Source organism: Cucurbita maxima, unplaced genomic scaffold, assembly GCF_002738345.1.
Source record: "Cucurbita maxima cultivar Rimu unplaced genomic scaffold, Cmax_1.0 Cma_Scf00029, whole genome shotgun sequence".
Taxonomy (NCBI): Eukaryota; Viridiplantae; Streptophyta; class Magnoliopsida; order Cucurbitales; family Cucurbitaceae; genus Cucurbita; species Cucurbita maxima.
In genome coordinates this window covers 3127998-3143269 of record NW_019272045.1, presented here as the reverse complement: position 1 = coordinate 3143269, position 15272 = coordinate 3127998, and the positions used below count along the sequence as shown (strand labels likewise).

The 15272-nt window shown below is 40.3% G+C and overlaps 5 protein-coding genes across 5 annotated transcripts; 1 reads left to right on the top strand and 4 right to left on the bottom strand.

The window, feature by feature from the left end:
- Positions 1–79: 79 nt before the first annotated feature.
- Positions 80–433, bottom strand: LOC111465336 (protein ELF4-LIKE 3-like). Its single transcript, XM_023109650.1, has one exon. The coding sequence runs from the start codon at positions 431–433 to the stop codon at positions 80–82; it is 354 nt and encodes a 117-aa protein (XP_022965418.1).
- A 651-nt stretch (positions 434–1084) lies between these two features.
- On the bottom strand, positions 1085–2304 carry LOC111465404. The gene is made up of 2 exons (XM_023109761.1): positions 2040–2304; positions 1085–1863 (listed from the first exon to the last, which is right to left on the bottom strand). Exons 1-2 carry the CDS (start codon positions 2243–2245, stop codon positions 1584–1586), a joined length of 486 nt encoding a protein of 161 aa, XP_022965529.1. The 5' UTR covers positions 2246–2304; the 3' UTR covers positions 1085–1583.
- Positions 2305–5038: 2734 nt separating this feature from the next.
- Positions 5039–10186, bottom strand: LOC111465399. The gene is made up of 19 exons (XM_023109751.1): positions 9790–10186; positions 9207–9477; positions 8993–9127; positions 8827–8910; positions 8335–8394; positions 8118–8162; positions 7848–8044; positions 7377–7751; positions 7162–7288; positions 6885–7082; positions 6723–6812; positions 6598–6660; positions 6445–6519; positions 6318–6368; positions 6171–6248; positions 5749–5883; positions 5564–5671; positions 5421–5486; positions 5039–5336 (listed from the first exon to the last, which is right to left on the bottom strand). Exons 2-19 carry the CDS (start codon positions 9441–9443, stop codon positions 5268–5270), a joined length of 2193 nt encoding a protein of 730 aa, XP_022965519.1. The 5' UTR covers positions 9444–9477; positions 9790–10186; the 3' UTR covers positions 5039–5267.
- A 533-nt stretch (positions 10187–10719) lies between these two features.
- Positions 10720–11973, bottom strand: LOC111465402 (1-aminocyclopropane-1-carboxylate oxidase 1). Its single transcript, XM_023109759.1, has 3 exons — positions 11799–11973; positions 11503–11723; positions 10720–11430 (listed from the first exon to the last, which is right to left on the bottom strand). Exons 1-3 carry the CDS (start codon positions 11898–11900, stop codon positions 10860–10862), a joined length of 894 nt encoding a protein of 297 aa, XP_022965527.1. The 5' UTR covers positions 11901–11973; the 3' UTR covers positions 10720–10859.
- Positions 11974–13623: 1650 nt separating this feature from the next.
- Positions 13624–15256, top strand: LOC111465397 (serine acetyltransferase 5). Its single transcript, XM_023109748.1, has 2 exons — positions 13624–14075; positions 14546–15256. The coding sequence occupies exons 1-2, from the start codon at positions 13629–13631 to the stop codon at positions 15035–15037; spliced, it is 939 nt and encodes a 312-aa protein (XP_022965516.1). The 5' UTR covers positions 13624–13628; the 3' UTR covers positions 15038–15256.
- Positions 15257–15272: the final 16 nt, after the last annotated feature.

The window sequence follows — 15272 nt, the reverse complement described above, 5'->3', positions numbered from 1 at the left end:
TCAAATTACATCCTACACTCGGACACAAAATCTCCGAAATTATTGTTGTAACCAGAGAATGAGACTACTATTATGGCTGCTAGGGCGGAGGACGGTTGCGCTTGTGGCCAGGCTTGGCGGCGGCGGCGGAGGAGGAGGAGTCTCCTTCCGACGAAAGCTCCATGGATTTGGTGAAGGAAGTGGAGAGATGTGCGTATAAATCCACGACTCTCCTTATGTTGTTGTGGAGCTCGCGAATCAAACCCACGTTTCTGGTGAGATTATGAGGCATTTTGGACTCCTGATTTCGGTTAATTTGGTTGATTAGGACTCTGTTTTGGTCCAAAATGGTCTGAACTTGAACGAAGTTCTTCTGAAATGTCTGCACCATTTTCCCCTCAATTTGGCTTCCATTTCCCACGCCTCCTCCTGATGACACCGTCTCCCCTTCCATTACTACACTTCAACCCAAAACCTTCGCACTGATATGATACTGGTTTGATCATGAGCTCGGCTTTGTTTTGAGCTTTCCAACACATATACACTCCCAAAATTAGCCAATCTAAGAGGGTGTAAAAAAAGAATAATAATAATTATTTGATAATTAGATGCAGAAAGAAAAGGCAGATCCCACTCTCAATTCTATAAAAAGGAACCTTTTTTAATGTACTCAGACAATACCCACATAGAATCTCTTCAGAACACTCAAAAACCAGCCATTACTCATTTATTTTGTATTAATTCAAATTAATTACAGGAAAAAGAAAAGAATAGAAAATGGGTGGTGTTGGTGGTACCGTGAAAATCTGGAACATTATGTTGAGGAAGAGGAAGTCTGATTCCCGAGGAGAAGTGGAAAAGGTCGGCGATTGAATCGAATCTCCGACGTCTTCTGGGAAATCTAGAGAGATGATGAAACAACAAAAAAAAAAGAAATTAATTAAAATGGAGAGAGAGAATAGATATGAGGCATTTTGGTAATGGTTTTGCTGAATACATCTCTATGGATCAAAGAAGATCAAAGAAAGAAAGGGAGGGCAGAGAGAGTCTGAGTCTGAGCGGCAGAGCACGAAGCAGCAGAGTGGTGTGGTGGTCCATTGGGGGCCCTCTCCCATTAAGATTAATGTTATTATTATGATCATTACATTACAAGACAACAGACATAGAAGCTTGAACGAAGCTCAGAACACAGAACTCAGAACACAGAACACAGATGGATGCCAGGATGCTTGCTGCTTACCTTAGGCATTCATGGCCTAACTAATTATACAGTGAAGAGGAAGGGAACACAGCAATCGAAGCGCGCATACTTTGGACCCTTATTATGGAACAAGCCTGCACCATCCACTGTTGTGTTCAACTTCCACACACATCCAAACAAATCCACCTCATGGGAACAGTACCAAAGTACATTTTTGGACACATCAATCAGAACCCCCCAGCTGGGTGGGTGGTCAAACAAAATCAAATAAACAAACAAACTAACTTATTTGTAATGCATTTTGGTAGCAGCTGGGTGGGTCATGGATTTTGGTTATGCTAGTTGTTGGAAATGAACTCATGCTGCGAGGAGTTAGGAATAGAGATCGAAAGCCGAGCTGTATTCAAATCAACCCACGATTCTGTGTCTTTTGGAGACCATTCATCAAGGAAGTGATGCATACCCTTCTCTGGTACCTTATACGATAGTCACCACCTTGTAAAGGCGAGCAGTTCTTATGTCTGAAGGATGAGGAAGAGCAGCTCATTGTTAGAGGACTCAGCTGCCAGGAATCTTCCATATTCGAATCAGAGAAGCCTCTCATGTCCCCAGCGCGTTCTTCTGATAGAAAGCGATGCTCATCAACGACATCTTCCTTCACCCCGTAACCATACCTGTTTCTTCTTCACAGTCACAAGAAAAGGGTAAAACCATCAGCCTAACCTCCAAATAAATCTCAGAAACAAAATGTAACCGCTCATGTCCACCGCTAGCAGATATTGTCTTTGTTGGGCTTTCCTTTCGGACTTCCCCTCAAGGCTTTAAAACGCGTCTGCTAGGGAGTTTTGGGGATACAAACCTGTAATCTGGGTCAAGAATCAAGGAAGTGATGGAGTTTTGGGGGCGTAGAAGAAGAGCCATGTTGGTAGAGAAAAGGGTGGAGTGTTGGGGATGAGTTTGAGAGGGGAGAGTGGAGTTGTGGGTGATGGAAGAAATGGCCCGGGAATGAGTTGTTGTTTTCAAAACTTCCACAGGCTTTCTTGAACGCTTTTTACCTCGGTGCATATGTCTCTCACAATACTTAGAATCCGGGAATGCCTCTTTGGAGCACCGCCATTTTTTGCCGCTGAGCTGCAGTGAATGGAAACCTGTTTCTTCCTCCGCTCATTGCCTCCGAGTGAGGAGGAGGAAGAAGAAGAAGAAATAGGTATATTTATTTATTTGAGAGGGAGAAGAGTCTTGTGTGCATGTGTTTAAAACTAATGGTTCTGATTATAATGCCCGAGGGATGCTGAGTGTCACGGTTTTAACTTTTTGACCGTGCGGCGTCGTGATCTATACACGCTCACGACTAGCCTTAAGGGGAATTAAGCCTCATATGTATTTTTCGCCCCGGTTTTGTGGCTTCGTCGGACCTTAAGCGAGTTTTGTCTTCGCCAATCGAACATCGTTTGTGCGGAATCCAAGCTTGTTCAACCACATACGCCGCCTGTGCGTGTATGTTCAATCATTTGCGACACATCCGACTTGCCTCTATGCTAGGCCAACTCATTCGGCTCGACCTTGCCTCTACTCGGGCCAAGGTCTCTCAATATAACGTCGCATCTCATCTTGTCATCTCGATCCCCATCGATAGGGTCCATATGTCTTGACGCCATCCCGAGTCTCGAGATGTCGTCAGCCATCATAACTCATTCGGTCATGCCATCGAGAATGGGCCCGTGTGTCGTTCATCTCATCGGGACTTCCGGAACATCCATCCATCCGGGTTCTATCGAGACATAGGCCCTCCCGTGCCCATGCCGAGTCATTTACGGTTACCGTACCGAATAGCGGGTGTATATAGCAACCTCCAACACGCGGGCTAGGGCGCCATATCGGCACACCCATGTCGTTCGGTACTGTCCTTCAAAAATCCATTTCAAAGGAAGTCGCTCGAGAGACTCGTCTCGGCACGCTCGCCCACACTGTAACACACGTATGTGCCACAGGGTAGCTCATTTAGGCCACAGGGCTCATAGGTGGGGGAGAACTAACACCATGCTACCCTACAGTACATTTTGAGCCATTTTCATTTTACCAGTGTAGACATGATTTTGGCCTATAGTACATTTTGAGTCATTTTCGTTCTACCCGGTGTAGACATGATTTTGGTGAAGTGTCATACGGTGTCGTGCATTGTCCGTCCAATGTCCGATTGACACCAAACTTGGCGAGCATTCATATTTCATATGGACAGACTTAAGTCTCGAACCGCATACCCAAATTCCTTCTGAAACCCCGACTTTTGAGGTTAAGGCCCGAGGCCCTACCCGACCCTTCAACAAGCCTATCTTGTCCTTCATGTCTATGCTGATGTGATAAGATAAGGAACCACTACAAGGGGAGTAAGATTCGTATTACCTTGTTGATCGAATATCTTAAGGCAAGAACATTGTTTGAGATTCGAATCACTCAACAAGCAAGATTGATTATGTCTAGCTTGAATGATTCTGGTTGATCAAGTATCTAAAATACTTGTTAGAGATTCGAATCACTCCACAAGCAAGATTGATCATGTCGAGCTTGAATGATTCTACATGCACCTAAACTACGTAGAATTGCAAATAAACTTAGTCATTGGCTGAAGAGAGCACAAATGCATCTTTTACTATATATATTTTCCAAGTCTCTTACAAATAAACATACCTGGCTTTATGTAGCCTCAAAATAAAACTATTAAAGGCATTCCACCAAGAGTTGTAACATAATAAAACTATTAAAGGCATTCCACCAAGAGTTGTAACATTTATACTTAAGGGTCATAATTAACCATTATGTAATTGTAACCTAAAGTAAAAAAAAGTCTTAAAATACATTAATGAAATTCAATAACTCTAAATTGCAATCCACCCAAATGAAACTTCATTCTTCTTTCGATGTGGCATGAATTGAAATATCTTTTGATAATTTCAACAGTATTTTCTTCACATCTTCATTGAAACATATTGTATGATTGGTGTCTCTTGGTTTATATTATGATGTCTCTGTTATGCTTATGTCTCAACATGTCTTCAATGCCCACTTTGCGGGGTGGTGTGTTGGATGATGCATCGTCCTTCTCGATCGCACCATGACATTCTTCTATGTTGGCCCACATATGGCCGGATGGGTGTCTCTTGAGAGGCGCCCCTTTGCTTGTCATGGCGTGAGGGTCACAACCTACTCACTTCATACTATGGTTGTGACATTCAACTCCATTTAGATTAGTCATCTATGACTTACTCTGAATCACAATCATATTACAGATTAGGACCCTCAGCACACCTCACACCTCTCTGTGTGTGTTCATATTATGACTGCAACTCTGGGCATCTTCTGGTTCTGCCTGCCTCCATGCCAGCCCTTGTCTCTGACATCTCTACGGAAATCCATAAAATAATAAAACAAAAGGAAAGGAAAGGAAATTTAAAAGTAAGCATCAGAGAGAGAGAGAGAGTAAAAGAGTTGAAGTTTGAAGCTAAATACGTACTGCAGCTATCAACTCTTTTTACCTTTTCTGTTGATTTACCCCACAGCAGAGCTGCTTCAGACTATATCCCACTGCCCTTCCACTTATTCATACATACATATGCTTCACTGTCTCTTTTCTGTTCATTTTCCAGTCAAACAGGTTACGGCTTACCGTTACCAGATATTATTCTCTTTAGGTTTTCCCTTTCGGGTGGACCCTCAAGGTTTTAAAATATGTATGTTAGGGAGAGGTTTTCACGCCTTTATAAAAGGTGTTTCATTCTCCTCCATAACAGGTGGGATATCATTAGTCTTTACTGCTGGGTTGTCATGACAATCCTCAAAAAAAAGCTCAAGAAAAATGGGTGATAAATATCATTCTTGCTCTTTCACTATCTGACTTATAGATTTCTTGAAGGGCTAAACTATAAATAAAGCCACAATGTTGTAGAAATGTCTGGGAAACAAAGAAACCCAAGAGGAGTATGAGGAAAATTGGAACTTATGGATTGAAGAAAATAAAAAAGCATAATTTCGAGTAGTATATAATAAATTATTATACATGAATGAACTTGCGTTCATGTGGCAGCGGGGATCATTCCTTCTGGAAGAAAGAGAGAACGAGGTCCGTATGTACAGAGAAAAACTGTGTCTCCACAAAAACCTGCTCACCACAATACAAAATGAAGTCTTTTCTTACATCATCCTCTTCCTTTAAAATATACAAACATCAAAAAGAGATGATTACCTTCAAAAATGGCCGATCGTGACTTGGGAACGACTCGATGAAGCTCTCCTTCAAGAGTAAGGATACCTAACAGAACAAACAAAACAATTAGAGCTATTAGTCAACCTTGTAAGCAACCACTTCGAAAATGATTACGAGCAAACCTTATCATCGTTCGATTGTACATTAGTAATTGTATGTGAACGGAGGTTAGAGCAGAGAGAGTCCAAGTACAATCTTAGCACTTTGAGGAAACCCTTGGCAGCTTCAACCTATAAGCGCAATAAACACAACTTTTCAAAACAGATGATTGGGAATACCAATTAAGAAGAAGGAAGAAAGAAAAAACCTGGACATCAGTGCATTCATGCACAGGCCTCTTTCTTCCTAAATAACTCTCTCCAACTAGCTCTGCATGATATGGTCTTAACGATGCGAATAACTCCTTTTGTTTTGGCAGCTCTGGTATTGTCAGGGCCTTCACCTATCATGTTCAATATGTTAGGATCGCATAACAACGCACACACTTGATCAAGTTGAACACAAAGAATAGAAGAGAGAAAATTTGAGGAGGAATATTGGCTAAAAGTTTTATTGATGGCTTTAAGTATGTACAAGACAATATTAGTTAAAAGTTTTAATCTACCAAATATATCTCTACCAGGTCCTTTACTATAAATAGGCATCAAGCTTCATATCCAACACAATATTCATGCCAATCAAATACCTTAATTAATGCAAAATTAAATTGTATGAACATCAAATTTCTACCTGGTTCTTGTTCACATCAACCAAAATTGCATTGGTTAACTTTGACTGTACTTCACTGGTTCTACTCTTCACACCAACCTACTTGGAAGTTCTCGTAAGTAATCGATTAGAAACGTTAAAAGAAATAGCTGCAAATAAAATACTTACAATGTAAGGAACAGGGGCATCCAAAAAGTCCAGCATGTCATTTGGCAACACCTGAATGTTTATGTTTATGAACAAACACAAATATCCTCCAAAACAAGACATAACTATCAGAGATCAGAAATCATACTGGCATCAGCAAGCTTTGCCACTGGTAGGGACGAATCATAGGGATAATCGATAAAACTGAAGCTGATAGGATGCCCTGCAGGTTGTATATGAAATACTTAACAAACGAGACGTCCAATCAACAGCCAAACATGGTGTAAGAAAAATCGTGTACCAAATTAGAACAGACAATCACAATCTGCTTCTCCAGCAGTGCTCCAGCTAAAATGGATAAGATCTGTGGAAAAACAAATCAATTGAGTTTCAAAAGGTTTAGTTCTAAGGTGGGCATATACTTACATGGTCTAGGCGTAAAGAACCACAAATGCTTGCAACAGTCCATATTGACAAGGCATTTGCTTCCTCCTCTACCATGAGAGCACCTTGTGCCTGAGACATCAACAAGATGCATGCTAATTTGAGGAATCAAAAGCTAATCCTAAATATTATTACTAAAATTACCTCAGCTAATTCAAGACTTGTACTACATGATCTTGGATCAATGGTTGAGCCAGCAACATGCAGAACTGTTTCACCTGATCTATGATATTCCATGGGATGCAGGTGCTCCAAAGGATGAAACTTAACAGAACATCCCCTACCAGGGTAATGCAACTCGTAATACTCGCATATGATTTGTAACGATCCTTTCTTATTTTTCTGTAAATACGGAAAAAAAAAATTGAAGATAATAGCAAGAGAGCGACGTACAAAAGCACAATTTTGAAATCTACAGAACCTTGGCACTTTCAAGAATATCAAGTAGGTCAGTGGAATCATCCTGGCCGGAGAAAGATGCTTCCTCTGTCTCTGTGTCATCAGCATCACTCCTGAAGTTTCTGTCTTCACTTGGAGACCCCTGAAAACTACAAAATACAAATTCAAAGTTCAAAATGAGTTTACAATCAGTGATTAGTACACACACAAGTAAATAACTAGTTTACAATCATATACCTCGAGGACGATTCAGAGCTTTCGTATTGATAATAACGGAGGAGAGGTAGAACAGCATTTGGTAAACGCCTATCAGTTGCCTGCTTGTTTCTTGTAAAATCATCAACATTGATATCACGAGTTTCCTTATGAACAACATCGATATCCTCACTAATGCCCTTTGATATTTGATGATCTTGATGATTTTCATCTCCCATCGTTCTTTGTGAATCTTCCTCTTTTCCCTCAGACATGTCTTCAGCTGCATTCTGATCCAAGGTCATGCAACCTATGTCTTCTACCAAATCTTCTTCAATGCTCAAATTCTCTGTGAATTCCAAATTCAAAACACCAATACCTTTTGTTAATCTTTCCAGCCTTTCTTCAGTGAGGATGCTACAGGAAAGTTCATAAAAATGAAAGGTTAGAAAATTGAGATAAAAAAGTAATATGAGGAAATAGGATTCCAAATTAATATATTTACATGTATACCTATTCAACACACCAAAATGTAATTCGAAGAATGGTAAGCGAGATAGGATGCAATAGCATCTGCGTGTGGTTAGTACGTAACGACTCAAGGATGAGTAGGATAGTGCTTTTTCAGAAACAGAAAGCAACCCAGATGGTTTCTGCACTAATTCTTCAACTAAAACACAGCATCCATACAATGTCGAATCATCAGCAACCTGCAAAAGCATAGTTAGCAAATGAGTGCAAATTGTGGCCTGTACTTTAGGGGTCCTAAATTCATTCTAGTACCTGTAAGCGGAATACAAATGAGAGGTCACTTTGTTTGAAGTGTTCCTGCAAATTTAACATACCGATTGAGTCAAGTTACAAATAGATTGAAGATTTTCTTAGATTTAGATCTTATTCGAACACTAGAGGACTAATGGTATTACCAATGATGGAAACAAGGCAGTGTTCTTAAAGTATCCTAAAAACTAAGTTCCAATGCGTTTTCCAAAAAGAATACCTGCCCGAGAAGAATCTCGTTCAACTCACTCATGGAAGGAGTTTTTTCAACAGCGTGAACCTGTAGTCACATAATCAAATCTTAGGAAAGAAAGACGGTGATCCAAGACTGTAAAGAAGCATTAATGTACCAGAGGGTAAGTAATAGTGAACAAAACATTCTTTATAAGGGTGTGGAAACCTCTATCTAGTAGACGCATTTTAAAAACCTTGAGGAAAAGCTCAAAGACGATAATATCTGCTAGCGATGGGTTTTGGCCGTTACAAATGATATCAGAGCCAGATACTGAACAATGTGCCAGCAAGGAGCCTGAGCCCTGAAGGGAGGTGGACACGAGGCAGTGTGCCAGCAAGGACGCTAGGCTCCGAAGGGGGGTGGACACGAAGCGGTGTGCCAGCAAGGATGCTGGGCTCCAAAGGGGGTGCCATAATATCCCATTGTCCTAAAAAGAATGTGACTAATATATGAGAAAAGTAGGAATGAACAACCAACCTCCACACCTCCTGGAAAGCAGAATGAAAGAAGGTCCTTGTCTTTGAGCGGCAACTGCTTCTCTGGAGGGTACACAAATAGGACCTGACATGAACTCACAATTAATAATTCAAGAACCTATTGATTTGAAGGACTAAGTTCGATTGAGAATGAGAATAAAACCCACCTGTGGTTCAATATGAGCTTCTGACTTCCTTGCAACATATTGCTCCTGAAGTGCCTGAATATCACAATTAGGATGAAGGCCAACAACAACCATGCTCTCAAATATCCTACTTGGCTCCTTCTGAGATCGATGGTCCTAAAATTTTGCATACAAAGAAGTTCCAGTATATAAACAATGACAAACAATCAAAATTGAGTAGAATGAAAAGGCTAACCAAGTAGTGCAACTGAAAGTTCGCCCACTGACGCTTTTGGGTTGTGAGAAGTTCAGGATTATAGGTTCCTGGAGTTTTGAGTTGAGGAGGACTTGAAAAGCCTTGAAGCACTTTATTAACTTGACGCTGCAGTCTCTGTAGTGGACTGCCGCCCTCATCGGTTGCAACATCTTCGGTCGTCTGCAGGAAAAGTGAAGCGCCCCAACCAGGGCTCCCCGTCGCTTCCTTCTTATCCATCACTGAAACCCAAATATGCAACAATCACAGGGCTCTGCACAACACCGATCGGGTTATTTTAGTTAAGAAAACAAAGCTTTTGTTGATGCAAACCCAGAAGCTACAAAACCAAGATATCCCTTGTATTGCACCGAATGGACTGAAAAGGTGTCACAAACAGAACCGTCTGACTCAAATCTTAACAAATAATCTTCCGAAATGAATAGGCCGAAACATTTATTTGAAATTCAAAAGGGAAGATTCTTCGATCGTTGTAAAAGAAAAATTAGCACGAAAAGCAGAACTCAAACACAACCTCAGATGGCGGAAGATCAACATAGACGAAAGAAGAAAAAAGAAAACGAACCTTTGACGAATCCTGAGTGAATAATTGAGGAGGGAAATTGTTCCGATGCTGTGCGCCACCGAGCGGTCCGAAAAAGGAGGGAAAGGCAGCGACAGATGGCGGAGGAGGGAGGGGGAACGGAAATTGGGAATAATAATAATAACAACAACAATAATTGTATTAATTAGCCGAAAAGGGGAGGAACAGCAATTAAAGTTCTTCCACTTCCCCTACAAGTATCAAGTATGAAGAAGAATAAAAGAAAAGAAAAGGTTCTTGAAGTTCGTTTGTGGTTGCCGGTTGCATCCGTTGGCAGCGCCGTCCATCCAGCAAAAGCATCCAATGGAAGACTCTGAAAGGGTTGGTGGTGGCTGAGGGCTTTCTTCGCTCCTAAACAATTGAAATTATTAGATTGGTGTATGGTCAAAGGGATAATAACAGAAGTTTGAAAAAAACAAGAAATTGATACCCTTTTTACCTTTGGCATTAACACAAATACCAATTTGATCAAGAAAAGTCTTTTAGTTTGAGGGGATTACAAGGGAATATAATGAATTCAGCATAGGCACACGCACAGGCACGTGGAAGCATTTCTTCTATATCAACATCGGAGGCTCTCAGAAAGTTGAAATAGGAGAGCACTCAATTTGGGGTGGGCTTACTACTTAAATGCTTCTAACATTTATCCCCTCCGCACTTCGTTATCTAGCGTTTATCGTGGGTACGATAACTGGTACACCAGAGGTGCGTCATTCCTGGCCCTCGCAATGCTCTAACGTTCCCACTGGATATGGACAAAACTGTCTCATAATGTTTTGAACCCTGCTCACGTATCGCTTTAATAGGCGAAGAGTCCAACCCTTCGAACATACTACAGACCCACGCGGTGAAATGGTAAAGTGCCAACCTCAAAAGCTTTACCAGCTATTTAAAGCTACCATGACTATATGGTTTATGATTCAAAACTTAAATTACTTATTTCTCGCTTAAGAAACAAAAGACGAAAGGATGAAGCAAGAATGAGACCATAGCATACATAATCCTTGAAAACGAAAAGTCAACAAAAGCGCCGCGTCCTCTGCACTCGACGCTCACATGTTCTTCATCGATCCAAACCTCTTCTCTTTATCTCCAAATTTCGTAGTGTTATAGAATTTCAAATAATCCTCAAACCTATAGCCACCAGGATACAGAGCCTCCGCCGCCGGTGAAATAACGGCGTCGGTCGCCGGATTATAAAACGTAGCAATCGACAGCCGACTCCCCTCCTTCTCCGCCAAAACGCGGTGCAAAATGCTCTTATATTTGCCGTTGGTCAGAACCTCGATTTGGTCGCCGATGTTGACGAAAATGGCGTTATTCTTGGACGGCGGGATTTTGAACCACTCGCCGTCTTTCTGGAACTCCAGTCCCGGGACTTTGTCGTCTTGCAGAAGGAGAATGATTCCGCCGGCGTCGGTGTGCTCTCGGAGCCCTCTCACCAGCTCCGGCCGAGGACATTCTGGGTATTTCGCTACTTTAGTTCCGACGGAAGGCCCTTTGGTTCCATTGAATAGCTGCTTAATATATGTCTTTTGCAGGCCAAGATTCTCGCACATTAACTCTGCAAGCTTCTCTGCTATCATTACCAGCTGAGGTATATACTCTTCTTCCATTGCTTTGCTGTTCATCTATGATTCGTTAGTTCCTTCACAAAATATGATTTAATTTAGTTAATTTAGAAGGGGAAATTACCAAAGATGATCCGAGATGTTGGGAAATCGAGAGATATTAGAGGTTGGTTTATGGGAAATGAAGAACGTGGATTCCCAATCCACATCAAATAATTGAATTTTGCCCAAGTTTTTGGCCACTTCTGAATCATAAAACTTGTCTTTCATTGTCTCATCATAGTGTGTGTTCACCAATAGCTTCACCTTCTCCAACACGGCTTCTTCAATTCCATGATTCTCTATCTGCGCAACAAGAACACATATCCATTAACATGATGAACACCAAGAACAGATATTAAAAAAATATGAAGATGGTACCATAAAGAAGCCCCAATTGAGGCAAGCGTCGTGTAGGACAGACAAGGCTCTGGCCCTGTTGTCTCCGTTCACCTCACTGAAATCAATGGTGGGGATCTTCATCTTCGTATGGAAGTGTAGAAGAATGGTGAAACATGGGGAGTATATATAGGCCTTCCTTTCGATTCTTTGAAGATTACCCTTTTCATCATTCATTTCCATTCTTCATCGAATAAATCTTCTAAATTAAGCTTTCAAACCAACTTTGCTTAACTTAATTCTAACTTAATCCTTGTAACGGAAGTAAGATCGAGATCGATTGTATTCAGACACCCATAAACATAAATTAAACAAAGAGACAAAGATTTATATAGACATTCGTTCAGAAAGAATAAGTTCTCATAGTATAGTAACCCATCACTATAACATAATTGTTTATAAGTGTATCTCTCACCCTGCAAAGTCTCTCTTACAAAATTTATCCCAATTATTTTTAGTCAAATACAAAATAACAATGACTCCACCTCTCAAATAGTTTATTTAAAAGCTTCCATAACTGTCATATACTCTATTTTAGTGATAGACAATGCAATAGTAGACTGCAATGTTGAACGTCGACAAATAGGTCCCTCAGTCATAGTGAACATATAACCAGTAGTCAATCTCCATCTGTCTCTTGGAAGCAATCGACGTGTCATCATCATACAAGACCAAGTAGATAAATAATTGATCATCAAAGATACAATTTTGTAGGGTGAGAGTGTGAGAGATACACTTATAAACACTTCGGTTATAGTGATGGGCAACCAGATGGATGTAGGAGAATTTAGTATCTCCAAACCAAATTTTTGTTCATGGGTATGTAAGTACAATCGATGGTGTTTCGTTTCCGCTTCCGCTACAACATGATGATGCATTAAGATACAAGAGTCGGTCAATAAACCAAGTGGGTATTACAGCCTTTTATGATTCTGTGTGCTGCGAACAAAACTGGGCATTCAAAATCATGAAATCAAAAGCTTTGATTTTACGATATGGGTATGAGTTAAAAGGAGTTAGTTTGACATCAAAACCGGGGACGCAAACCTTTTCAGTTCACACATTTCGGCTTTAGAGGGGCAATATTGGAAACATTTCATTATTATTTGATTTTCGTAGGCATTAAAATAAAAAGCTTATGTCTAACCACATTGCATCACTTAATTCCTCGCCCATAGTTTAGTTTCCATTAATTCAGCGGAGAAATAAACAATAATTTTAAATTTCCACCAAATTTATTTTATTTATTTATTTATTTATTTATTTTTGTCCTAAAATAAAAAGAATTAAAAGATTTAAAATACAAAGCAAATTATTTATTTTAAGGATTAAAATAAATAATAATTAAGGAAACATTTTTGTAAATATTTATTCGTTAGAAGGGTATTTTTGTAAATTCCATCCTATACTTTCTGCAAGGAAGATCGGTCGGCCCAAATTCAAATTGGACACGGCGTAGACCCAAATTGAAACCACTCTCCTCGTCTCATTGGTGGGCCCAATTATTCTGTCCACGTTAGTTCTTGATTTAGAAGTTTTATACAAAATTATAAAATAAAATAAAAAAAAATAGCTTTTACTTTGCAATTGTTTAAAAAATATTGTTACTTTTATAAAAGTTAAAAATATTCCAAAATTATCTTTATAATAAAAAAACATCATTCAAAATGTTGTTCTTTTTTACTCGATTTAGACATGAAATAAAAAAATAATTATCAGAATGTTAAAATTAAAAATTTTGGAAAGAATATAATAATTTTTTAAGTATTTTATTTTAGAATTTAGCATAATTCTATATTTTTCATTTATCTGATGTTTGTATCGTCGTCGTTTTTAGTTCACTCACTGCACCTCCTAAAGCCGGCTATGCCAGTCGGCAAGCTTCGATTTTCGTGTCAGTCTCCGGCGACGGCTATGGAGCCTACTGCGAACGACGACGAGACGTGGCTGTGGGCGCAGATTAAAGCCGAGGCGCGACGAGACGCTGAGTCAGAACCGGCGTTGGCGAGCTATCTTTACTCGACGATTTTGTCACATTCATCGCTTGAGAGATCGCTTTCGTTTCATTTAGGGAACAAACTTTGCTCCTCTACTCTTCTTTCCACTCTTCTTTATGATCTTTTCCTCAACGCTTTCTCCACTGATCCCACTCTACGATCCGCCGCCGTTGCTGATCTGCGAGCTACTCGAGAACGTGATCCGGCATGCGTTTCCTTCTCACACTGCCTCCTTAATTACAAAGGATTCTTGTCGTGCCAGGTTAGAAGTTGCAATTTGCAATTTGCTCTTGAATTTGGTGAAATGGCGTTTTTTCTGTTGATTGAATTCTTAGGGATTGAAAGCATTTTGCCCTAAATTAGGGATTCTTAGGGTTTTGGTTTCATGAGATGAAAATTGAATTGTTCGATAGATTTGATCAGACTCTGGAATTGATTCGAAGATTGTGATTTCTGAGTTGACTGGCTACTACTACTCCCGGATTAAAGCACGAGAAATACAAAAGTTGCAATATAATGAATAAAGAATAGGGATTTCCTTTTCATGTACTGATTCTTGTTTGGATATATATATATATATCTGTAACAATCTGAATCATATTATGAATTACAACTAAACTATAGAGGGAAAGAGAAGTAACTTCCCTATGTTAAATGCTTTGTGTTTCTTTTGTTTTGAACATTATACGAACTATTTGATTTTACTAATACAGTTAGTGATTTCTGTTTTAGGCTCATCGTGTGGCTCACAAGCTGTGGACTCAATCACGCAGGCCGCTAGCTCTGGCACTTCAATCTCGCATCTCCGATGTCTTCGCCATCGACATTCACCCAGCAGCAAAGATTGGGAAAGGCATTATGTTGGATCACGCCACCGGGCTAGTAGTAGGTGAGACCGCAGTGATAGGCAACAATGTATCAATTCTTCACCATGTCACTCTTGGAGGGACAGGAAAGATGTGTGGAGACAGGCACCCAAAGATCGGCGACGGGGTTTTGATCGGCGCTGGAGCCACAATTCTGGGCAATGTGAAGATCGGAGAAGGAGCTAAGATCGGCGCGGGATCAGTGGTGCTCATTGACGTGCCACCACGGACGACTGCGGTGGGCAATCCAGCACGGCTGGTGGGAGGGAAGGAGAAGCCATCGCAGCTGGAGGACATCCCTGGAGAGTCGATGGACCATACGTCGTTCATCTCGGAATGGTCAGATTACATAATTTGATAGTACTTTATAGCACGAGTGATATGCATTTGCACCTCTCTGGCATTGTCTACTTTTTCATAATGCCATTGTCATGGCTGTAGCAGCCATTAGAACAGGATACATCGACCTAGCTTTATGGTTTCCCTTTTCGTATATTTCACACTCTTTTGCCACCGTACTTCTTGATCAGTCTCTGAGTTTTGGCAAATAAATCAAATGCTAATTAGCTTCAAACTAGCATACTCCTTGGTTA